Source organism: Syngnathus leptorhynchus, chromosome 20 (genome assembly GCF_054491065.1).
Source record: "Syngnathus leptorhynchus isolate UIUO chromosome 20, UIUO_Slep, whole genome shotgun sequence".
Lineage (NCBI taxonomy): Eukaryota > Metazoa > Chordata > Actinopteri > Syngnathiformes > Syngnathidae > Syngnathus > Syngnathus leptorhynchus.
The window spans coordinates 3,764,125-3,788,896 of record NC_141214.1 but is presented as its reverse complement, the minus strand read 5'-3'; the positions used below and the strand labels follow the sequence as shown (position 1 = coordinate 3,788,896).

Below are 24,772 nucleotides of genomic sequence, written 5' to 3'. Positions count from 1 at the left end.
AGACGACGACTTTTTTTTTTGTTTATGAGGACAAGGCGCAACAGATGGCAAGCATATCTATAAATAAAGTGCTCCCCTGCATGAGAGATTAGTGCATTTGAGCTGCTTTTTAATGGTCTCGGGCAGAGATTAAAAAGTAAGCTGATTCATAATGCGGTGAATCACTCGTATACCCCAGAGGGAAGTGAGAAGAGAGCGGGGAAAACGGTCCAAGACAAGAAGTTACACAGATAAATAGGAGCATGTTGTCTCCTACTGGTGGTTGAAGTTTCATTAATCCACAACGTTCAGAACCTGAATGTATTCATTCAAGCACTTTCGGAGCTCTCATAAATTCTGATCAGACTGCTCCACCGTGTTAAAATAGAAATATCTCCCACATCATAATGTATAAATAGAATACATATTCCTGTCTTTTTTCAAAATTGAATTTTATGAAGGAGAGGAGAAAAGATTATGTAACCACTGTTGATCTGCCTACAGATACTGTATAGCCACCCACTTGAGGCTACCTCAGCATCCTCCACAAATATTGACAGGATTCTAAAAAATAAATAAAAAATAAAGATATCCTACAACGCATTGTTCTTTCAAACAATCACTTTCTCAAACAACCTTCTCTCTTCCTTTTTCATTAATTCATAAACACGGCCGTGGTGGGTAAAGCATGGCTGACCCACGAGAAGGTGATTGGATTGCCTGAGAACTATTGACAACATGTCTGTACAATTACAAACAATCAATGGTTTCAACAAGCGAAGAGGACAATTACAGGATGCAGGAGGCTCCCGGTTGTTAATTTACACTATCACGCACAGACTGTTGCATAGAAGAAATATGTACAATTTCAAAACATATTGACCTGACAAAACGGGAATACATTCCTCTAAATCGGATTTATGGTTCTTAATCACAGAGGCTGGATTATCGGTCTGGCAAACCTATGCGTTTTGACACTCAAATAACATCATGTACAATATGCTGACCGTCAAACCACAGTTATGTGACGTCATCAGCCTAATAATAAATTTAAAAAAAAGTTTTGAGAACATTAAGATCACCACTATTTGCAAACACCACTATTTCATTATATTTTACAATTCTATTCTGGACACTGCTGTTTTTCTTTTCACCACAAAACAAAAATCAAGGCGCGCCACTTATGCGGTAGTGCGATTCAGGACCATGGATAGCTCCTGTGCGCCAGAACCGTGGATAGATAGCTCTTGTGGTTCAGGACCACGGATAGCCCCGCCTGCTTCTCCTCCGTCCAATCAGAAGGCGGCGTAGCTTGACAAGGCAGGAGCGAGCATCAGGCACACTGGAAGCCCACAGAAGCGAGGGCAAGCACGGCAGGGGAACCTACAGCGAAGCTCCACTCGAATGGGATAAATACAAGAATATTAACGCTCTGATTAGCCTCATTTTTTTTTTGTATTTGTGTGCGCGAGAGCGACTGGACAAAAATGCACTTCTAACGCCAGATATCAGCGTCGTTTTCTCCTTTTTGGACAACGGAACCGCTTGACGCGTACTCAAGTTTTCCTCGAAGTGCACCTGAAGAGGATTTTTTTTTGGAGGGGGTCAGGGACGGACAACATGGGGAGCGAACAATACTTACCGGAGCTTCAGGCGGAGAAGGAAATGCTCGACCCGGCTTTCCAGCACTCTCTGCGGCTATTGGAGCAAGGTAAGATTCGATTGTGCAACGGGGAAGCGACACCTCATTAGGTACACCTAATCAGATCCAATTAAATGACTGATTTTTTCTGATTGACTGAAGATTCTGAAAGGAAAAATCTTACCACGGTTAATATAACTTCTGAGATGATGCGATCTAGTCTTTTTGGTTCTTTTTGCCAATTTTTTTTTAATTTTTTGACAGTCACAAATTGGTAGTGGCATACAGCTGGCCTGGCTTCAATTTAAACTCAGTGATTGTTAGTGTGATTGGTGACAGTTGTCCGGTTCAAGATTTATATACACACACAAAAAAACGTTATGTTTATTAAAGACTCCAAATAAAAAAAAATAATCACCAAATAAAAGCAAGATGGTGAAAGGGAGAAGTCATATTTTAGTTTGATCAAAATGCAGCATCTTATAGGTCGGATTTAAATTTATATACACTTTGTTCAGATCGCAAGGGGTTCAGAAAGTTTGTCAAGTATCGCTGTGAAAATGCAAATTTCTAACGGGACATGTTGATAGCTGACTGTTGTAATTTATCTCAGCGTAACCCTGCGGAACTCCTCACCAGAGGCACGAGGCACACGTCCAGTGTAAACAATCACTAACTAATTTATGCTTTCATGCGCTCAGCTTGTCCCGTGTTGCCTCTGCTTCCCCATCCTGTTTTTTTTATGCTCCTCTCAAAGAAAAAATCGAGTCAGAGTTCCCTTCCTATTCATCTTCCACCTGTACATAATATGAATAGGCAATTTATTTGATTCCACTTTTATCAATTCAGAGCTAAAATGATTTTCCCAAAGAGTTCAGCCGAACAACAAGTTGAAAAATCAATCTGTAACATTTTATGAAGTAAGCACAACTTGGCAGTGCGAGAAAAAAAAAAAAATTGGTCTAAAAGAATCTGTCACCACTAAAAACGGCAAATACTGTTATCTCGCTTTTACACAACAGATGGAACACGCCGCTGTTTCATACAGCATTTCTTCTACCATCTTGCTGATGAATTTTCAACTTGGTTAGACTACTGGCAAGAGGAACTGCAGTTCGAGCATACAAACGGGGAATATAAAATGATTCCAGGTCTGGGGAGAATTCTTTTCAAAATAAATGAAGGGAGTATATTCAGTAGGGGAAGCCCAGGGACTGCTTTGATAGCGTGGCTCTTCCCTCTTAAGTACTTTACATATGTCCCTCAAACGTGCTTTGTGTCAATGTTTTCAACATATGTCAAGATTTTGTCAAAACTTCTAATCAGCTATTATGCCCATTTTTAATTGGATATTCCACAGTTGCATGGACCAAACTTTATCAGCTGGCTTGCCCATACAGCCCAGAAAAAAAAAAAAACCCTACATCTACCTGTGATCGCTTCAAACTGTCAGTTTTGAGATAAGTATCCTCATTTTGGAGCAAGATGCCTCATGGTTAATTTATACATTCCCATCTCATCAGCAGAGCAGCGGGGGGGGGGGTATTTTTAGCCTCGCTTAAATTTGGCCTCAAGTGTGAGCACTTTGTGGGTGAGGATGCCCAGAAGTGAGGGAAAATCAGCTTTGGCATTGGATCAAAGGGAAGAGATAGCGATTTGTTCGTAGGGGGGAAACAGTGCACGATAACGATCTTCCGATCCCCGGCTGGCTGACGTGCCGAGCCACACAGCGAGGGGTCCCGACTGGTCCCTGCGAAAGTGCCGGCAGGAGACTCGACCCCCTGCACGCTGGAGTGAACTTGCTGTAAGAGGGCAGACGGGGGAGCACCGGCGAGCTGCTTTGCATTCAAACGAGCTGAGCTGGAGTGTTTGCGTAGCTCTTCGGAAATATAGGCCAGGGCATGCTGCGTAAACCAAATAGCACCTCTTTGACACTCGGATGCTCACGTCGGTTTTCGTCTCAATGGCGGCCCCCGTTGATGAGACTCTATTTGTAATCGGCATTATCGATTTAAAGATGACTATTTGTATCATGGCCCATACGGTCACTCTAAAGATGAAATATCTGGTTGTCATACTTGAATGGCATATGAGTCAAAGCCTTTTGAGCACCGTTGTTGTTCAAATGAGCCGTCAACATATTGCAGGGATACAATTTCCATTTGGTGCAAAGCTTTGGATTCAGCTGTCGAAATTTTGCCCAAGCCGTCTACAAGAGTCGACTCTCAATCAAAGCTATGCCATAAAATGTCTTAAATAATACATATTGCAACCTCAATGTTATTTTATAATAGGAGGATGACTCGTGACAATGTTGGACAATTGACATTCCAGGTAATAGTCACGTCCCAAGATTATGGTAGCAGCCAAATAGCTCAGCTCTAATTTCATACACGATTTAATCACTGTCATTACCGCTGCGACCAAACGACAAGTTGGCCAACCTGACTTGCTCCAAAGGCAGCAGTGGGCTAATGGTGTTACTTTGTCATTTTTGACAGCATGTGAACTCCCCCCCCCACACACACACAAAAAAAACAAAAAACACACAACTCAACTTCAGGCACATTTATAGTTTATATTCTTTCTGCTATTTGACTTTGGAATACATCTTGATCTCCTTTTGACAGCCACCGTTTTCCTTCCCTTCGCATCTTCATTTTTTTTTTTGTACGGCTGGCACGTCTATCGAGGATTGCACTGGATTAGCTTCTCCGCCTTCCCAACTGATCCCATCCATTTTGTGTAATCCAACTCAATTTAATTATGTTTATCGTTCCACCTCGCCGGCACGGCGGCGGCGCACCTCGGCCAAGATAAGCCGGCGTCTGCCCGAGCCTGTTGCTGTCTAAACAGATGCTCCGAGTCACATCATTTACACCCTCAAACAGGATATTTGACGTATTTTGGTCAGATTAGCAATCTGTGACCAGATGTGGGAATAAATGCTAATTTCTCAACTCGACTTGTATCCTGCTACTTCCTTGTCTGTCCTGACTCTATTTTAAGAGCCTGATACTAAAAACTAATGGTGCAGATTTTTCTTTTTTAAAAGACGTTGACTTGACCCCCCTTTTTAACGTATCAGGCTGTCATCCAAACCATTAAAAGCGAGTAGCATGCCATTTGCAATATGTTCTTAATTTTTGTGAGGATCTTCTTTAAAGCAAACGTTTATTAGATATTCCTTTTACACGTTCCCAGCGGGATAACATAAGCAGATGTGTGTTGTTACTATGTTTATATTCGGCTACTGTTGCAATCGGCGGTAAAACATTCATTAAGTCTTACAGCGGAACTGTAAACACGAGGTCAGATGAGCGTCATAACAAGCATGGAGTCTTTTCCTCGTGTTACACAATTACCAGAACCGTTCCGAGTTTGACACTTCTACCGCCGGCTCGCCGTGTCACTTGGTGGCGTGTCTCGTTAAAGTTCTGCTGAGGTTTCGGCCAATAAAAGGCTCGTTAAAAAAAAAAGAGAAAACAGGATGTACATCTCTGTCTGCTCGTTAAATTTCAAGTTGCAGCCACATTGTTAGTTACTGCGATGCATTGCAACGGGAATTTTAAGATTTTGCCGTATTTCCAGCAAAATAAATGATTTCACTTCTTGCTGTTTGAAGACTTGGAGAATGAAATGGGAAAAAAAACTTTCAAAGCCAATTTTAAGACCTGAAACCGCTTATGTCAATCGATGAATCGTTTATTTTTCGATTCATCGACAAATTAAATTCCTGCAGCGTTCTTTTCGTATCCAAAATGAATGGCTCAACATTCTAGATCTTGCTTCCATTGATTTCCCTTCTGCAAAGCACAACATCTCCGTCACCGACAGTTATGAAATTAGAACCGCCCCCCACTCCTCCTCCTCACCCTCCCTCTTGCTTGCAGAACTTTCAGCTATACCTCATTCATGAGCGATGGGATGACGTGAGTAATACGTGTCGGCCACAGATGTGTGTAATTACAGCGGGCACGCAAGTCAACACAGTAAATGTGTCGATGAGATGCTTGCGGGAGGTGAATAGATAGAAATCAACTTTATAGATCTGTGGTCTGCGCCCGCTTCCCCACTGGAGAGCAAAGGTTTTAATTGCTGTCTGACCAGAGGCTGGTCCAGTGTGAAGATGGGCCACGTTGATACGAGGCCCTGCGGTTGTTATATTGACTGACAGCTTCTCATCTCGGAATAGCCGATAAGTACATGAGGTGCTGCTGCGAATGTGAGGTTTTTTTTTGAGAAATTTGACAGAAGCGAACAATGTAACCCACAGCTGTGTGTTTTCTTTTTTTTTTTTTTTTTTTTTTTTTTAATAAACAGGCAAATATTATTCCAAAAACGTGACCTTCCTGTAAAGTGTTAGTTTTACATGCTTGACCTTTTTCGTCTCAACTTCCATTTGGGGACTCCGCACGACAGCGGGACACTTTGCACTGCATGTGTCATTGATCTCACTGCCAGAAGTAACACCCCCCCCCCCCCTTTTGCGTACCTGCGGTCGCACCGCAAGGGGTAATTGTCAGCCTGCTGACGGCGACGAGTGCCACCCACTCAGGGGCCACCTTCCATTTGTCACACGACACGGAGCTTGTTCCTTGTGAGTCAGTGTGGTAATCATGTTCATTTGTGCAATATTCTTCCCGCCAATAAAGTTAGCGAACGCTGACACCAAAAATCTCATTTACACATAAACAGAGCAAAGCGTATTCAGGCCTACCTACTCCTCCCGTTGCATATCACAAATAACCCCCTTGGGCTAGTCGCTACTGTCTGCCTCATTATCATATTTATTTAAAGTATCATATGACCCATTTCATTCCAACACGGGATCCTCTTGTCATGATTGAGCGCTTCTGTATTTAAGGGCAGGAGCAGCTGTGCACAATAAGAGTGTTGCTATTAAACATCTTACTTCTGTCCTTGCCAATGCAATGAAGGGAAAGACCTCCGGACTAAAAACTGTTGTGGTGACAGAATGGAATTTGTCATTTGTAACATCAGCAGTTAAATGGACCGCATCTGATGACGGCAGCAATAACACACCCAAAAAAAAAAAAAAATAATCCATCCACTTTCCAGACCTACACGTCAGTGGCAACCCGAATAGCCGAATATGTCACCAAACGACTTGTAGTGGCTGCTGGCCCGTGGCTTGTAATGGAAGATGAATAGCAATCCAGTTGTCAGGTTCAGCTCGGAATTATCGAATGGTTTCTCTGGATATGTTTCTCCGGACTTGCTTTGTATTGATCTGCCGCTTGGAAAACGTATGGCTATTGTGTTCTATTTGAACACATGCAGAAAAAAAATCCTGTCGCTTGTTGATTTGGGACTAACTTGATCCGTCCCTTAATCCCAAACCTTAGGTCATCTCCATTTTTTTTCTTCTTCACAGATTTCATCGTCGTTACACTATCCGTCTAACCAAACGTGACCTTCTCAAGGATTTTGCGTTGAAGCAATTTATCGATAAGCGCTTAGATTTAAATACATTACAGGATGATTTGAGAAGGTCGTCATGCTAACGTGCTAACACAAAACAGGCTAACTCCTTTAAAATGAGAGTTTTTTTCAGGGGGAAGTGACCAACTTAAAAACATCCCCCTAAAGATGTGAATTAGTATCTAAAATGGATGGATGGTTTCGGGTTGGAGCCCATTTCCAGCTGACCTAGTGCAAATTGCACCCTGGGCGTTTGGTGACTTGGATTCATTCCACGCCAGCTGCATGAAACTCAGCCCCTGTGCAAACTATGCTACTACCAGTGACCCCCTCAATTTTTTCAAACTTTCATATACATGTGAAGTCGCACCTTAAAAGACTCCTAAAATGGAAATTTTATCATCAAGGGCCGGATCCAGTCGAGACACTTTGAATCCAACAGCTGTGTTATTGAGTGAGCGGCGGCCATGATCGTTGTCTAACGGCATCTTCCGGGGAACTCATAAACCAGCTGTTACTCTCTCGTATGGACACAAATGAGAGTTTTCTGTTTCCGGCACGGAATCATCGGCAAAGAATCGTTAATTGTGAACTTAGTTAGCTTAATCGTCCCATATTGTCGGTATTGATTTGTTAGTGAAAAAAGATTTAGCCAGTGTCACGATTCCAATTGGCTCAAAGTTTGACTGCTGTCCCAACAGTGTGCATAAAGTGAGTCTGACCTTTCGCTGCTGAGATTCCATTATCACCTAGCCACAGTTGGCACGTGTACACTTTAAAAGCTCATTTCGCGCCTCGGCGAGACAGTGTTAATTTATTTTTTGTCGTTCTATTCCCTCCCTCGACCCAGATGCGGCGGCGCAGATTTAAAATAAGCCCGTTAACCTGGCAAAATTGCATTCTCGCGAAGTACACAACCGGCGGTCTCGGAGCCTCGTGGAACTTGACATGGGCAGCCTCGTGTCTTTGCCAGTCGGGAGCCGCAATGCTAATGATGTTCAGTGGGTGGGTGATGCTCGCAGGCGTTGCACATTCCTCCGCTCTGGTGTGTGAGAGAGAATTCACACTTTGTGATGACACGGAGCTGCATCTTTTGGTGTGAACTGTCAGCCTGAAGACGATGTACAGCACTCGGCCCCCACCCACCCTGTCTCATTTTCACAGCCATATTTGCTCATATGCAAGTCTCAGGTCGTTGCTCTGACATTGACAACGTTGTCAAAGATTACTCTCACGCGGCGTTTCCCCGCTAAGAGTGGTGGCCTACATCTCGGCAGGACATTGAAGGGAGCAATGAGTGGTTAAGATGCGCCCAAATGGGAAAACAAGCCTTGTTATTCCGATAGACCCCATCCCCCCCCCCCCCCCCCCCCCCCCCACACACCTTTTCCTCTTGTTATTCTCCCATTTCGGGATAACTCGATGGAAGCGACACAGCAATGCCTGACAACATGCCACGGAATATCGTTAAAATGTTGACGTGACACTTCAATTTCCTCTCCGTCAGTCAGTGAAGCTGCCGGATGTTTCTTTACGCCGGGTTGGACTGACAGCTCCAGATGGATTTGGGACCTCGGTTAACTCGGAAAATAAAATATGTGATTACTTTCATGCAAATAATTGCAAGCACTGCTGGAAAAAAAACAAAAAAAAAACTGGATCAACAAGTTATTTCGTGTGGGTAATACGCGTTTTATGAAATTTAATCTATTTCACAAAAAGATAGGTCAAGGATCAAATTAGTCATATCTCAAGGGGCCGCTGTTATTTAGCAAATTGTGCTACTCTCGAATGTCGATCTTCGGTGAAGTCGACAATATGAGTTGAAATGCAACATTTTGCCTCTTTGTTAAATAACCACAAAATTGATCTTGTTTACAGCAATCATAGCCTGAAGGTGATGCCCCTCCCCCCCCCTCCCCCCTGGGTCCTCTATTTGCCCTCTACGGCCCTGGTGAGATTGTCATCAAACTGATGCGCCCTAGAGAGACAGCACTCGGCATTGCTGAGTAAACTGTGGCCCAGAGTCGTCTATTAGCTTTTACCTGGCACCTCTCGCCACAAGATTCCCAAAGTACTAAATGAAGCCAGACATATTTTCATCTTTCCTGACAGCTCGGCGGTCGGTAGCTGCGGTTGCAGAAGATGGTGTCACTCGTTGCGCAATCGGTCGGTCAGAGCGCGTACATGCAAAAGCACCCCAAAATCATCTTCAATTTACTTTGATAAAAAATGTTTTATATGGTGTCTGTGATTTGCACGCTGGCTATAAAAAAAAGCCTTTAGGACTTCACAAAATCAAATGACTGTGGTCACATCATCCACCTTTTTGAAAGGTCTTACAGCCATGAGTGATGCAATAAAATAAAACGAGCTGACTAAGCATTTTACAGATTTTTCAAATGGTAGAATTTGACAATTCTCTTTCAAAAAAAAAATGTTGTCATCCATGATATATGATATATCATGTAATATATACATTTTCAGTCCAACTATTGTATGCATATTTTTTTTTTATAGCTTTTGCCCTACTGATTGTTTGGCCTCCCGAGGAAATGGGTGCAGGCGCAGGTGCTGCGAGCCAAAGTGTCATCCCCTCCGGCGAAGGGTCGATAATGAAAACCGCATGAGCGACGCAAAGAACTCAGCAAACTCCTTTTTCATTTCCTTAATCTCTGCCCGCAGGCTGCGTCCAGTAACACGCAGCCATTATTTTCCAGCACTTGATCACTCATATCGTCTCCTATGGGAACGGATTAAAGGCGAGAGAAATCCACTGCGCAAATAAAGAATGCGCTGTAGTTTGATCACCTTAATAAAGATGGTGAACAAATGGCCTTGGCTTTATGTCCGATGCTTCGTTGCAACCAGGAGTTGTTTGACCGTAGGAATTCTATTTGGATTTTTGAGCCTATGTATTTTTAATCACTTTCAGTTTTATGAAATCCGACTTTCCACTCAGGAAAGCAGTAAGTGCATCAGCGAGCTTTGAAATTAACAAACCGTCGCTATCACAGCAGCTAAGCACTCACAATTTATTTAATCAAGCAGAGTTGCAGCGTAAAATAGAGAACCTTTGTTGGCATTTGGCAACCTGCTGCAAAATGTTAACCAGACACAGTGACCGATCACGGATTTAAGTAGGGCCGGTTATTTTCCAAAATTACAGCCAATTAATCTCCCATTAGTGCCACGAGTTGGGTCGCCCCAACACCGAAACAGACAATTCAACCTTTTAAATCTAATTTCCTGAAAGCTCTCCTGCAAAATTAGAGCTAATAGTAAACTGTAAGTGACAATTAGGTGCACAAATTGAAGGACATTACAAAGAGAGCAGGCACCATGATGTCCATTATTGCTTAGAAGGAACGTAGTCAACTGCTAACCAGTTATTTCCGCCTTCATTAACATATTATTATTTTCCAATAATAAATGACAAAAGCTCTAATTGAACTATGTGTGGGTACTCCGATACCAAGTATCCGATACCCGGATTTAGATGAGGACTTTTGAAGCTGCTCTCATTATTTATTTAGCCTTTTAGCAGCGTGACCTTTAATCGCAGGCTCGGCCCTTGAAAGCGCTTCGGAGGCGGCGATGAGTCCCTGTATAGCAGGTGGTAATGATCAGATGTCCAAATACTTCTGTTCGTATTGAGCATTTATGAAAACAATACGGGCTCTCTGTGCAATTAGTCTTGACTCAATCAATGAGCGTCTGCTTCGCTCTTGTCGTACACGGGAGATTAGATGAGCAGACAAGAAGGATATCACATTTGTGGAGGAAAAATATTTTTTTGCAGCTATCGCCTCGGAAAACACGGCCGTCTCAGATGAAGCGGCTCGGCTGGGTGTTCGCCACCATCTTTGGAGACGTTTCAATGACCGTGCCGGCTGGGGCTTTGTTGAAAAGGGGAGGAGCGGCCGTGTCCATTTACCCGGGAGGGAGCCGATGTAATCCATCAGCCCGACCCGGCCGCCTCGTTCTGCCCGCCCCTCCACCCTCGCTCCCTTCCAACATCTCTCTTCCTTTAACTCGCCTCTAAAAAAGCTTCACATGAAATAGTTTTTATTCAGCACTTTTCAGTCTGAGGCAAAACCAGTTGTCTTGCAGTTTTCCGGTTCCAGGTTCGATTCCCGACATTCACTCGCGTCTGTATAAACGTCATCTGATTAAGAGGTGTATTTTATCACCAACGTTTCGGATACTTGCGTTCATCGACCTGCCCTGCTTGTGTTCCTCGTAAAGAGATAAAAGTCGACTGCTGCTATATTTCATTTTTGTTCACGATGGTTTGTGTCAGGAATGTAGCGACACCCGGGAAGTGTAAAAAGCTGCAGGTGGAGTCAACTTTGGAAAATTAAAAAAAAAAATCTCTGTCCTCCCGATTAGAACGTTTTTAATTCAGAAAGTGGTTTAATTTGAGAAATGTCCAAGTATGTGTTTATTGACACATTGATGACTTCCAAGTCAGTGATCCAGAAAATCCATAATCAATACGCAGCTTTGAGCGATTTGGTGTTGTTTTTTTTTTTGTGGCCAACTATATAAATAAATAACATGGGTGGACAGCTGGAGGCTTGACATGACCCAGCTGTCAATAAAACATGCAGTAAAACAAAATGTTGTGTATTGTAAAGCAGAAATGGTGTCAAAGCCACCTCGAGCAAATCTGACTTAACATCACGCCAGTGGAGAACATCTAACTACCCTAATTCATTTGCAATATTGATCTTTTTTTTTTTTTTCTCCCTGGATTTGCTGTTCTCTCGCATGCAAGAGCGACAACGTAATTGATTTGGCACGGTTAGGAACAGGACTTGTCTGAGCTTGTTTTAGTTTCGGGAGAGAAGGAAATGTGGAGGAAAATACTGGAAATGAGAAAAAAAAAAGAGGCAGGAGGTCATAATGGAAGTATGTGAGAAATTCTCCTGGTTGTATTGCGAAATGAAATGACAAAGTTCTTCATTATTGTCTTTTTCTTCGATTCTTCTTCTCCGTTTGAATGGTGTCGGGACAAGTCGAGATATCAGGTGGCTGATTGCGCAATAGCTCGGGTTCGATTCTCGCTTCTGTGATGGTGTGAACCGTTACACCTGGATGGATGGATAGATGAATGATGGATGGATAGACGGCCATTAAGCATCTCTGCGAAACATTCAACCCCCAGCGGGTTTGTCGAACTTGGGCCGCCATTTAAAGCTTGACTTTGAAAGTGAAGGAGTAACTGCTCATTATGATGATTCCAGCGTGTATCTTGATAAAAGTGCCTACGCTGAGGTCGAGATAATGATCTTCATTAAGCCCCACGATTTTACCCCTCCCCATCCTCAACCCGCCCCCTTCTCACACACTAACGACGTTTTTATGTGTAACTTCATTACAGGGAAGGATACTGAAAGCATAAACATCAGCGCCTCTTAATTGTAGAATGAGTCGGCCTTCTTTACCTCCCCACCCCAAAAAAAAATCCAGTGTGGATGATTTATTATTAAAAAGTCCTGCTTTTTTGGCCCTATCCAGAACTTAAGCATCTTCTGGCCTTGCTGTTTTGTTGTGCACGGCGGTGCGCTGATAGTCTAATGAAGACAAAGCGGCGCACGCTTGCCGGTGCTGTGCTTAAAGGAGACAGTGATTGGTCACCGCTTGTGGAGTCCAGCTTTGCATTTGCTCATTATGTCTACTGTAGGTTAACACTACACTTATTATTATTATTTTTTTAATACAAAGCATAATTGTTTCAAAATAGACTGCAGGCACCTCTTTGTTGGTTCTAGAGACGGAATTTCCCATGTAAGTTCACTCAACTTGCATACAGTTTCAAATAAGTCGTCCACCACGATCGCTCTGCAGTATTTCCACTCGCCGTTTCTGAAATCTAAAAGGTCTCAGTTGTAGAGTAGGACTTTCATTTCTTACCATCTTTAAAGGGAATATTTGATGAAGCTGTGTTCGGATCAGGACTGTTGGAATAGCATTAACCTATTTATGACGCCTGAGGAACGAGCTAATTTCACATTCAGAATTTCAAAGTTGACTTTTTTTTTTTTTTTTTTTTACTCCAATGAGACTTAAATGTAGCAAGAAGTACGAGGAGGCATGTTAGACACGCTGGTCTTGATAATTTAGCAGAACTTCTCAGATTCTTGGCAACATAACTTTTACTTTAACACCTCGAGGAGAGGCTCGCTTCCCATGATCTCCCCCGCTGCTTCTCAAAATTTGGTGCGTGAGTCGCAAAAAATTTTTGGCAGGTGGAGAACACTTTGGATAATCCCATTCGCCAAAGTGTGTCTTCGAGCGAACGAGTGCCAAAATGAATTCACCCCGCAACTATCAAAATGATCAAATAACGTCGACCCTGTGATGCAACATTGGAACGGCAAGCCGGGAGCCATTTTGGCATACGTGAAGGACAAATCGAAATATTCCCAAAATGGAATCACCATATTTTTTTTTTCCACACCCATTCGTTATTTAGAAGGCTGACAATGGCGTCTGTTATTAGCTGGATGGATCCCTGACTTCACAGGCCGCAGACTGAAATGAAGGAGGCACCACTCAAGGGGCTCTCCGTCTTAATCCTCGGACATTATCTCGACACTGTAAGCGGGTCTTGGCTCGTTACCTCGCAGTCGAGAGCCAGTCTGGCAGTGCTGCAGAAAGAGAGAGAGAGAGCGGTGAAACGAGGGAAGCGAAGGAGGGAGGGAGGGTCTCCCCGAATGTAATCTCCAGATTAGGGGGGGCGAGACGAATTCCTGCTGCCAGCCTGACCTTGTGGAGGCATTGGAAGAGTTGGAGTCAAATTACAATTTGGGCAGTTTTATTTTTTTGGGGGTGAGAGTTTTCGCTTTCGAGTCACAGATTCGATTGTGTGATTTACACAAAATGCACGGGCTGGCAACGGCGGCATTTTTGAGATGCGTACGAGGGAAACTGTGTCTGGCGCTGACCTTCTTGCCTGCAAACCTTGGCGCGTGCCAGCCCAGCAAACAACAGAAACACCAACGCTCGTTTGTTGTAATTTATCGAGACGCGGGGAAGCCTCCTCTTATGCAAATATACTTGAGTGTAGCATTAATGAGCTTTTTACAGCTTCCATTCCCCTGTAATGAACTTATGTATGACCTCACTACTTTTAAAATATTTATTTTACTCGCATGCTGTGCATATATCAGTTTGCCGGCTTTGGAAATTTAAATCGGATATTCGTTCTCTGCATATTTTTAAACAATATGATTTTATCAAAACAATTTATTATTATTAATAAAATGTTTTATTTATAGATTAAACGATTATATTTTATTTATATATTCAACAATTAAACATGAAACTGTGCAACAAATAGCAGTCATCTTCTTCGGCGAGTAAACTAAAGTGTGACTACCAAACAGCGCCTCTGCTGGTTGCATCCAAGTAGTGCATTTGTTTCATGACTCCAACAAATAAATCTGCAGATTCTCAATTAGCATTAGCAGGCTAATAATTGGGTTCAAAAAGTATGGTTGTACTCCAGACAGCATATGTGTATATTTTTTTTCTCCCTCCCCTAGAGCTAAGTACAAAGGTATATCTTTTTCTGCAGATGAATAATAAATGCGACATTTCTGCTCCATTGCAAAACAAAGTAATGAGTCTGTCGACATCAGATGCACTAAAGACTAACATATCAACTCTGTGCCGTGTTTCATTTGAGCCTTTTTTTTTTTCCTCTACCAGAGACATTTGCTGGTGGTTGCAACTCACTGTCTTCCTACGTTGGACTCAATTATTATTATTTTTTTGATAAAGCGTTTCAACAACAAAATAACGTGTCACTTTTGTCACGCTGCGTGATTAGAAATGAGAGCAACATAGCCGGGAGGTAACATATGTAACGGCACTTTAACGTCAAAGGACAAAAAAACAAACTCACCATCACGCTGTGTTGCTTAATTGAAATGTCAGATGTTTTTGTTTTTTTTAATTCTTTTAGACCAAAGAGATCATGAATGCATCTCAAACTCCCGTCAGCATGCCTTTATTGCAGCTGAAAGCTTTTTTGCGCGTGAAGCAGACGTCGCCCGAAGACACGACAGGCCTCTGCAGTAGTTTGAAACCGTAACGCAGCCATGAAACACTTTGAATGTGAAACTAATTGTAAAGCGCCAGTCAGTTCCGCTACATTGAACAACAATGCGGACTCTGACACATTTCCTGATGATTTTTATACGTTCATTCACACTTTGAGGATTTGGAGAATTTTTAACGATGAATCGATTTTATCGAAATTATTATCGATTAAGCTATGGAGAATATTTCAGGGCTTTTTATTGAATGTTAGCATTTTAAAAAGCTCATTTGTTGAAAGGCTTTGTCGTGCTTCTCCAAGCGGCCATATTAGAATATTTGCAGTTGTGAAAGAGTCTCCTGGAAAAAAATAAAATAAAATACAGCACAACAGGCGCATTATGCTCATGTAGGCGCTCTGAACAGCTGTTAGAGACGCCGAGGCTGTGCACGCTTCACTTTTCAAACGCTGGCAAGAAAAATGTGCTGTTTGTTAGCCCCCCACTAGCTGATCCCAAGCGGGTGAGCGAGAGGTCGATTCGGACGCAAAATGCCGCCTCCTCTTCAATAAGTCAAATCTTCTCTCTCGACAAGTGCAAAAGTGGGCCAAAATGAAGCTGAAGCAATCTGAGTATCTCACATCACAGCCCGAGTGTTTTGAGAGCAACATTTCAGAGAAGATAGAATCTCTCTCGACATGTTGCTAGGTGATGCATTAATATTAATATTGTTTCCCCCCCCCCCCCCCTCACAATGGCTTTGCTCCACCCTCAGGATAAAAGTGATATCTCTATCTCCCTGATAGCTCAATTATCCTTTATCCTTGGAAAAAAAATGACTCTAGGAATTTTTTTTTAATCACTTCTGGCAATAATAATGCAGTGGTAGCTTTATTGATAATTATTATTTTTTTGCTTCTAGTTTGCACATCTTTGGTTTAGTGTAATTGAAAAATGTGGATGGAGTTGATGTGTTTGTTTTCATCGTTTTCATGCAAGTCAGTTATTCGAAAGAGATGAGGTCATGAGAATAATATTGGAAGTGCTAAGAAAAAAAAAATCGGATTTTTAAAAATTTATTTTATAGACATAGTCGTGTTTATTTTACTCTGTCAAGTGTTTCTTTAGACTTTATTCCTGTAACTTTTCCCCCCACACACACTTTTTTTGTGCTTTTATAATTTCTTCTGTTATTTAGTCTTTTTTTTTTCAGTGTGTCTCTAAAAGTCCTTCACGGCATATGAAACAGTCACAAAAGTAATAATAATAATAAAAAAAAACACTAAAGGCTTGGTCTGCCCTCATCTTTTTCTAAATCATTTTTATGTCACACGAAACAATTTTGAGATGGAGTTTGCCCTCCGTCTCACCCTTTCTGTTACCAGGAGTTTTTTTTTGTGTTTTTTTTCCTGTTTTTCTTGTTGCTTGCCCACATTCACAAGTTGCCCTTTCTGCAAAATCATTTTACCAGAGCTGAAAGGCCGCTGTTATCCATCTGATTAAGTGTTCAAGGTTACGCCTCTCAATACATCAAAGTCTATCGTTGCTACAAGAAAAAATTGTCAGGAGCAACTTTTTTTTTTTACGCCAACATATTTTTGCATTTGATTGTATTTTATGGGAATCGAAATAAGATAACATCAAAGTAATAAGTCGTATTAAAAACATCTTTTTTTTTTCTTTCCAGAAATCGACAAGATTCAGAAGGACGAAGGCAAGGAGGAGGAAAAATTCATCGACGTCGTCATCAACAAGAACATGAAACTGGGCCAGAAAGTTTTGATACCAGTCAAGCAGTTTCCTAAAGTGAGTCGAGACATTGAATGCGGGCGCGGCGTTTTATTTATAGCCAAGGCAAATCTGCTCCAGTTTGGTTTTCAATTCCTCACAACACCACCTTGATATTTTTGTTGTTGTTTTTTCCTGAATGTTTTTTGAATATCTCATATCAAAAGAACATCTTAGCAAGTGGAACACTATTCCGGAATTCTTCCTCCTCACGCTCACAACTCGATTACAGCGACCTTGATCAATGCCACTTTGACGTCTCCCCATATTCATACCTCTATGAATATTTATGATTGAGGGAAATTATCTCACAGCGGATTTCATTTTAGCCACTCTTGCGTTGGATTTCTCTTCACACGTGGTAAATAACAGTCATTCCTCGAGAGATCTTTCCACAGTCAAACAAAACAACTCATAATAGAAAATTGGAGTCTAAGGTCAGGCCGCATTTTCTGTTAGCCAATAAATATTTGCGAGTCACTGATTTGTGACATTTTCACAAAGCGCTTTGCCGTCCGGTGTAGAAAAGTGGAAGCTGTTACGACACGGACGCTGTGTCTCTTGGCAGAAGGCCCATTAGCAAGGCATAAGGAGTCCCAGTGGTTTATATCCACTAGTGTGGTATTCTTCCCCGCCTGGAGTAACAAGTGATTTATCCCTCGACTCTCCTTGTCCTGCTGTCCTCAGCACAACAACTCTGCTCGGGCCGTAAGACATTCCGTGAATGATGAAAAGATCTCCCCTCCCCTATCCAACATCACGTTCTTTAGCTTGGTTAGAAATAATACCCACTCTCTGCTTTTATCCGAAAAAAAAATGGAGGTCCTTGTAATTTCATCTTTTTTATTTATTTATTTTTTCATTGCTACCGTTTCCCAACATCCACAATCTTCTCCCATAGCGCGATGACATCACAGGAGTCCAGACGGGTCATCTAATCCCTCATGATACCGAAAGCATTAGCAAAGCCCCCGAAGCATTAGTCACAGGACAGATTTTTCGACATGATAAACAGTAAGGGATTTATTTGTTTAGAAAATTTATATATTTGGATCATATGAGGAATAATATTTGTGCTGAAAACATATTGGCTGGTGTCATTTGCTTTTACCTTGTTTAACACACCGAGGAAATTACACGCAACCCACCCAATGGTCCACCTTCAGTTAATGCGGTGTATTTTAATCATGAGATTCATTCTGTCGCTCTCAATCCAAATAAGCATACAAGCGTAACTCAAATGTTAATGTCGGTAAAAGCAGTCTCATGTAAAAGGAAATCATGTAAATGTAATGCACATTTGCCATCATTAAAACATAGTCTGTTCGTGTTTTTATTAAAGGTACCGCGTAGTCAATTTTGAAAGGAAGATCCATTTTCATAAAAGCGAATGTGGATAAAGAGGTACTTTTCGAATACATGTGGGAGAACATTGGCGGCTACTTTTAACCATACGTTGGGCAATCTTGGCCTGGCGGGCAATCACATTATGTTGAGAAGTCTTAATGGCTATCAAGTGGCCAAATAAGGTAATTATGAAACAGCGACGATATCCATCACTCCATTTGAACAGAATGACTCAAGATTGCAGGGGGCCGCTTCCGCCGTTTTTGCCTGTGTTGGATATGCAAAGAAATTAGAACATTTTTGGAGATATACAATACATCAAAACCACCATTTTTTGGGGACTATAAGAAAAAAAAATACCGAAGCACATGTTACTGTGAAGGTAAATCACTAAAGCTCCTTTCTCAAAGCCATCAGCCAGGAATTGGCAGGCAGGCGCCTCGGAATCAGCTCAGCGAACAAAAGGCGCCCAGAGGTAAGGGTGAGCTGAGGTGTGTTACCTCCTGCCAGCTAATTGATGACTTCAACGGTTAAAGGAGACGGCCGAATAAGTCACCGGCGAAGGAAACGTGGAGTAAGGCGGAAAGGCTTTTTTTTGCCTGTCTTTTGTCTCACTTTGACCATCCCTGGCTGTGACTTGAATTGGTTTTGGCAAGTGTTAAGCTCTGGCTTTGATGGGTCCCTGAACGCACCGTGACACTGCTTGGCATAATGATGGCACAGCACTTGGGTTACTTTCAAAGACAGTCACCTTGCCAGTTCATTTTAGCTTGGTGGTTAGCGAAATTCCGGGAGATGAAGACTATAATCCAGTAACCCCCCCACCCGACTAACATCATGGAAGGATATTTTTCTAAGAAAAACCCAAACGGTGACAAAATACGGTTGTTATACGGCCTGTATTGATCCCAGTGAGGAAGAAAAGAAAAGGTTTTATTAGCTTTCAAGAAAAGCTTCAGCTGGTTAAGTCTACGTCAAATTGACGCGGATGTCTTTGCGCTTTATCTCGAGCAAACAGCTACTTGATTGATTTTCCCCCTCCTCTACTTTCTTTTTTTTTTTTTCCCTCCCGCAGTTTAACTTTGTGGGCAAACTTCTCGGGCCACGTGGGAACTCGTTAAAGAGGCTACAGGAGGACACCCTCACAAAAATGTCCATTCTGGGCAAAGGGTCCATGCGAGACAAAGAGAAGGTAAGTGACCAATTCCATTGTTGCACTTTTTTTTTTTTTTAAACCATTTTTCAGAATATTCCTCCATTAAGCTTTTAAAATGTCAACAAAATAAGATTCAAGAATATATATATATATATTTTTTTACATAAAAAGCATAGTGACATTTAAACGGTAACTAGTTATGAATATTCAGTACAATCAAAAAGCTGCATTGCTTTCTTACAATTGAAAAGATATTTTAAAGGTTTGATAATATCTACCAAGTTAGCCAACTGTTTTCAACTGTAAGACTCCTTTTAATCAGTTGTCTGGATTTTATGTATTTTCTAAAAAGGAGAAATTTGCTGCAAAATGTCGCTTAACGGGTCCTATTCATCAATGATTATGTGGGTGTCTGAAGAGCGGATATAAACGACCGCAACGGCAGCTCGCAAGGAGTACGATTGATTGCCGACTTTGTTAGCGGGGGGGCATAAATCGACCCAAGCCGGTCTCGTCGCTGTCCGTGATTTGTCGGCCACAATGATTCTTGTTATCATACAGCGCATTCTTTTTGATTACGGTAATCAATAGTCTCAGACGGTCCAGAAGAGATCCGTCACGGAGATGTGCTGACCCGAGCACCCGTACCTGTCTGCACATGCCTGCCACGCGATTTAAGAGCAGACGGCTCTGCTCGGCTTCTTCTTTTATTAAAAGAGAGACTTGCTACCGACTTCAACTGACTTTTCTGGTTTTCTGGAGTTAAGCTGAATCTGTCATTGTTTTTTCCAAGTCTTGGAATTTCTGGAACTGAGAACCTGGAAGTCAGGCGGCTTGCACAGGCAAAACACCCAAAGGCTTTTTTTTTAAGAAGGAATAAAAATACAGCCGCCTCCTTCTCAGAGTTGCTTCCAGCCACGCTCTGATGCTTCTATTTATGTTATGCTTATATTTATATCTTAGTAAAACACACTGCATTGCTCCTGATCTGCTCTTAGGTGGGAACATTTCCACTCAGGGGTGGACGGAAATGTCATCGCATGAGTGTTGGGAAGATAAAAGTGTAAAGGATAATCGTCCGAATATTTGCCACTCTTGTGTTGACAATAATGTCACAGAGCTGTCGGAATCCGGGTCCGGCCGCCTCTTAGCTGTCCTGCTGCTGTCACGGCGTGATGATGTAGAGGCATCTGTATTACACGACCCCTCCCCTCCCTGATCGTGTCGTAATTAACTCATCCGTTTTCTTCCCTGGGACTTTCTCTCACAATCCCGACGTAGACGGTAAAATTAATTTACTATGCTTCGCTTCCAGCGAGCTCAGTGTGATTGAATTCTTGTTTTAATTGTCAGGGTGGATCTCTTTTGTTCTAGTTTACTTGTCTGCGTGACTTTTTCCAAGAATGTCTCATTTCATTTACTCATCAACTAAGCTATACATTCAGTTAAATACCGTAACATCTCAGGAATAACACGCACCTGGGTTGTTCTCTGGAAGTATGGTCCAAAACCGTGAGAGTCGTCCAGGTCAAAATGATACATGTATTAAATCAAAACTTCCTGCTATGCTTCTCGGTGTTAGCTCGGCCACAATTCCTCACCTTCCGCTGAGCTGGCATCACTATATAATCCGTCCCATTTTTCCCCAGACCCATTTCCTTTAATATTTAATTTGAAAGTGGATTTAGCTCAGATATTCCTTTCCCCTCAAAGCCCCGTCTGCAGAAGCATGTTTTCAGGGTGAACTGCTATTTCTAAGAAGATTTATTTGGGGTGGGGTGGGGTGGGGTGGTGGGGGAGATATTGCAGATAGATATGAGAAACAGACAGCTGTAATCTGTCGCTGCGGGCTGCTTAGCTGCTGCTGGATCACGGATGCATCTTATCATCGCTGATAGTGTGGCTTCTGAAATCTTTTATACGCGGGGTGGTATGTTCATTCATGTACGGATCGGAATCACACAGGTGTAATTTGCAAGTTGTTAAATGCAAGATTTGTATTTTTTTTTTTTAACAGCTCCTCTGAGGTTTTCATCTGTTCTTACAATTTCATGGCTGTCACGGGTTGTATAGTTTCCCCGCCGTTGCTTTGAATTTTAAAGCAAATGACTCATGGTATCATTAAACGGAGTCATCTTTTTCAGACAATCATGATTGTTTTCCCAAGAGATTTTTTATTTTTTTTTCCCTCAATGCAAATATCTCCAACACATAAAAGGGAGAAGCAGGGTTAGATCTGCGTGGCACTCTTGCTTACACACTCGACACCGGCGGCTCGGTAAAAGCCCAGATTTATGGAGGAAATTAGCATATCATTAACATACCACAGGCGCTCTTAAAAGAAGGTTATTTATAATTAGATGACATCAGAGACACCGGCTCGCGTGGTGCTGCTGAGGCAGGAGAAGGGAAAGAGGAAGTAGAGACTATCGGAAAGCCCCGGAGAAGACGCTTTTGCTGGAAAAAGTGGGACACGGAACCTGTTGTTTCTTCACGCAATGTTATCGGAGACATTTGGGGGCTTTTGCCGTCCTATTTCCCGCCATCATCCCGGCCTGCTTCTGTCGAGGCCTAAGCGGTCCGAAGCCCGCCGCTGTTTACGTTATTTTCCGGCGTGTTCTTTTAAATTCACTTTTATTATTACAAACAGTACTTTGTTCATAATAAGATAACATTGGTTCGTTATTAACATTGAGAATGTCATTTTTAAATTGAATTTATATCGACTAAATAAGTCGGATACCAAAAGCTGGCACTCTCATTTGAGGAGCGACTAGTCTTGACTGACAGCTGCAATCCAAATAATTTTAAGGATGCCTGTTTACAAGAGCTCCCCAAGACGTATCTCTCGCAGTCAAGCATCATTCTCTCATCGTAATGGGAAAATCTGGGCCCATGGCGCAAGCTGACAGCTAACTGGCATCCCATTTAGCTGCAATGTTTTCGCCTCCTTCAGGAAGAAGAGCTGCGCCAAAGCGGCGAGACCAAATACCAGCATCTCAACGAAGACCTGCACGTTCTCATCGAGGTGTTCGCCCCGCCGGCTGAGGCCTACGCCAGGATGGGTCATGCTTTGGAGGAGATCAAGAAGTTTCTCATACCAGTATGTTACACAACCACAATGAAAAATGTCCTCAATGGAACAATGACCTTTTTTTTTTTATCACATATATATACAACACACTTTAAGTGGAATTCTCTCCTCCTGTGCTGGGCTTATTTACTCTCACGCCATTTATTATAGATGATCTCTGCAATGCTCTCAGCTATTCTGATTTACATCTCATTAATTATCTGCAGCTCCCCACCTCCCTCCACTCTCAACCCAAGCGACCGGCCAACACCATCCCTGCTCACTGGTGTATTTTTTTTTCTGTCCCGATAGAAAACAATGACACATAAAAGTCCATTCAAAATGTTTTTGTGAATGCATTTTAATGTAGTTGCATGGAAAGGCAAATCTACATATTCATCTTTTTTTTTTTTTTTGGTCAGTCTCTAGCAAAGTACATTAATTAGATGTTCCTCCTGCTGTAGCCCTGAAGATAAATTCTGTAATTGAATACAGTTTAATTGAAAGTGAGTCAACTGCTGTGTGTGTATATGTTTTTTTTTTTTTTTAAATATGTGTGTATGTGTGTGTGCAGGATTACAATGATGAGATCAGACAGGCCCAGCTGCAGGAACTCACGTACCTGAATGGAGGCTCAGAGGATGCTAAGGTGCCAGCGGTGAGGGGCAAGTCGGCCACCCGTGCAAGAGGAACACCTGTGCCAGGACCGCCCAGGTAACCTGCGTCCAATGCTGGCTACATATTTGTGTGTGTGTGGTCATGTGCTTCTGTTGATGAGATGTCCTTAGAATTATGTAAAAATATTCCCATCCTACATTTAATCTTATAAGCTTTTACAATGAAAAGATTAACATGAAAGACTTTATATGCAAGTCATCTCAAGGGCTCCCTCTGATCTTTGTCTTTTTTTTTTTTTTTGAGACATCACATTATCTAAAAATACTGGTGGCCATTCCGAGAGTTTGCAAAGTTTGGAAGAAAAACTCATAAAAGTGTGTTTTTGTTGATATAAAAAGAAAGTAATGGGTCTTATGTTAACCAAGGACATGCAGGTTGTTTACTTTGAGTGTGGATATAATTGGGTTTTTAACGCAATCTGTAATTACCGCCTACCATGGAGATAAAATATGGTTTCAGTTTCTTCTTTGCTTTGAATTCAAGTAAATGACAAAAAAATATGTTCTGGCAAGAACTTGCCCCTCGACCTGACTCTTCCACCTCGCCAGCATCAGACAGTTCTCGTTTCTATCAAGTAAACATCCACCGCTGTCCCCGACAGTCTTGCGAATCCAAGGTTTCACCTACACTGAATGAAAAGTATAGAAATCAAATGACCCTCGGAGCCACCTCCACCCCCCCCCCCCCCCGTTGCTTCACATCATTTAGTTGCCCTTAAAGCCGATTTAGCCGACACGATAAAAGCTGTTAGGTTTTTAACAAACCGCGAGGTCAGCTAGCATACAAACCTGCACCGTTTTGTATCCATTCAATCAGATGACTGTCTAGGTCCAAATATCAGCACCTCAAAAAGTATTGAGCTGCTTAATGGAATGCTTGCGAGTGAAATTTAAAAAATCACTATATGTTCAATTTTGGGACCTGGCATATTTCAGGGGGAGACAGTGCCCTCTCGTATCCCCCTCTAGCTCCGTCAGCAGTTACGCTAGCAGCAATTGTTGCTGGATTTACCGTCGCATCATATATAATCATCTAAATGTGTGCAACAATTGTGGAAAAGCACTCTACGGACAATGGCTCGGAGCCAAGCTGGCGTGGAAGGCGGCTTCCTTTCAAACATAGTAAATTAAAGCAGCTCATCATAACTGCGATTATAGTCGACATCATATATAAATGATATACAATACTAAGAGTGTAACAGTAGCTTTCCACTTTCCTTTATCACATGCTTTGTAATGCAAAAACCTGACTACAGATTCAGGTATGTCTTGTGTGCCGTGTCAGGAGTCGAGGAGGAGTACCCCCTTTGCATGCGGCCATGCCCAGGGGAGCGGCACCCAGAGGTGCCCCACCCAGCCGCACAGCATCTACCAGGGGGAGGGGAGTGCAACGGGCCAGGGGAGCCCCCCCGGCGACTGGCTACCGACCAGCTCCACCCATTGTCCAGGACACCTATGACGAATATGTAAGTCTTAATTAATGATGTCTTCATGTAATTGTGCCGTAAAAAAAAAAAAAAAGTCCCGTGCCACTATGTCAAACTGGATTTAAGAAATGGAAGTGTTGAGCTGGCCTGACTCGGGTTATTACCGCAACGGTCCGTGCCTAAGCACATG

The 24,772-nt window shown here is 42.3% G+C and overlaps 1 protein-coding gene across 1 annotated transcript in view; it reads left to right on the top strand.

Annotated features, from left to right (window-relative positions):
* The first annotated feature begins 1,284 nt into the window (after positions 1-1,284).
* khdrbs3 (KH domain containing, RNA binding, signal transduction associated 3) overlaps positions 1,285-24,772 on the top strand; it is a 35,123-nt gene continuing 11,635 nt past the window's right edge. Inside the window, exons 1-6 of the mRNA XM_085901550.1 lie at positions 1,285-1,690; positions 16,802-16,920; positions 19,325-19,441; positions 22,362-22,508; positions 23,053-23,192; positions 24,441-24,621. Of these exons, the coding sequence (XP_085757676.1) occupies positions 1,600-1,690; positions 16,802-16,920; positions 19,325-19,441; positions 22,362-22,508; positions 23,053-23,192; positions 24,441-24,621 (795 nt within the window). The 5' untranslated portion in view covers positions 1,285-1,599. The remainder of the gene's footprint in view (positions 1,691-16,801; positions 16,921-19,324; positions 19,442-22,361; positions 22,509-23,052; positions 23,193-24,440; positions 24,622-24,772) is intronic.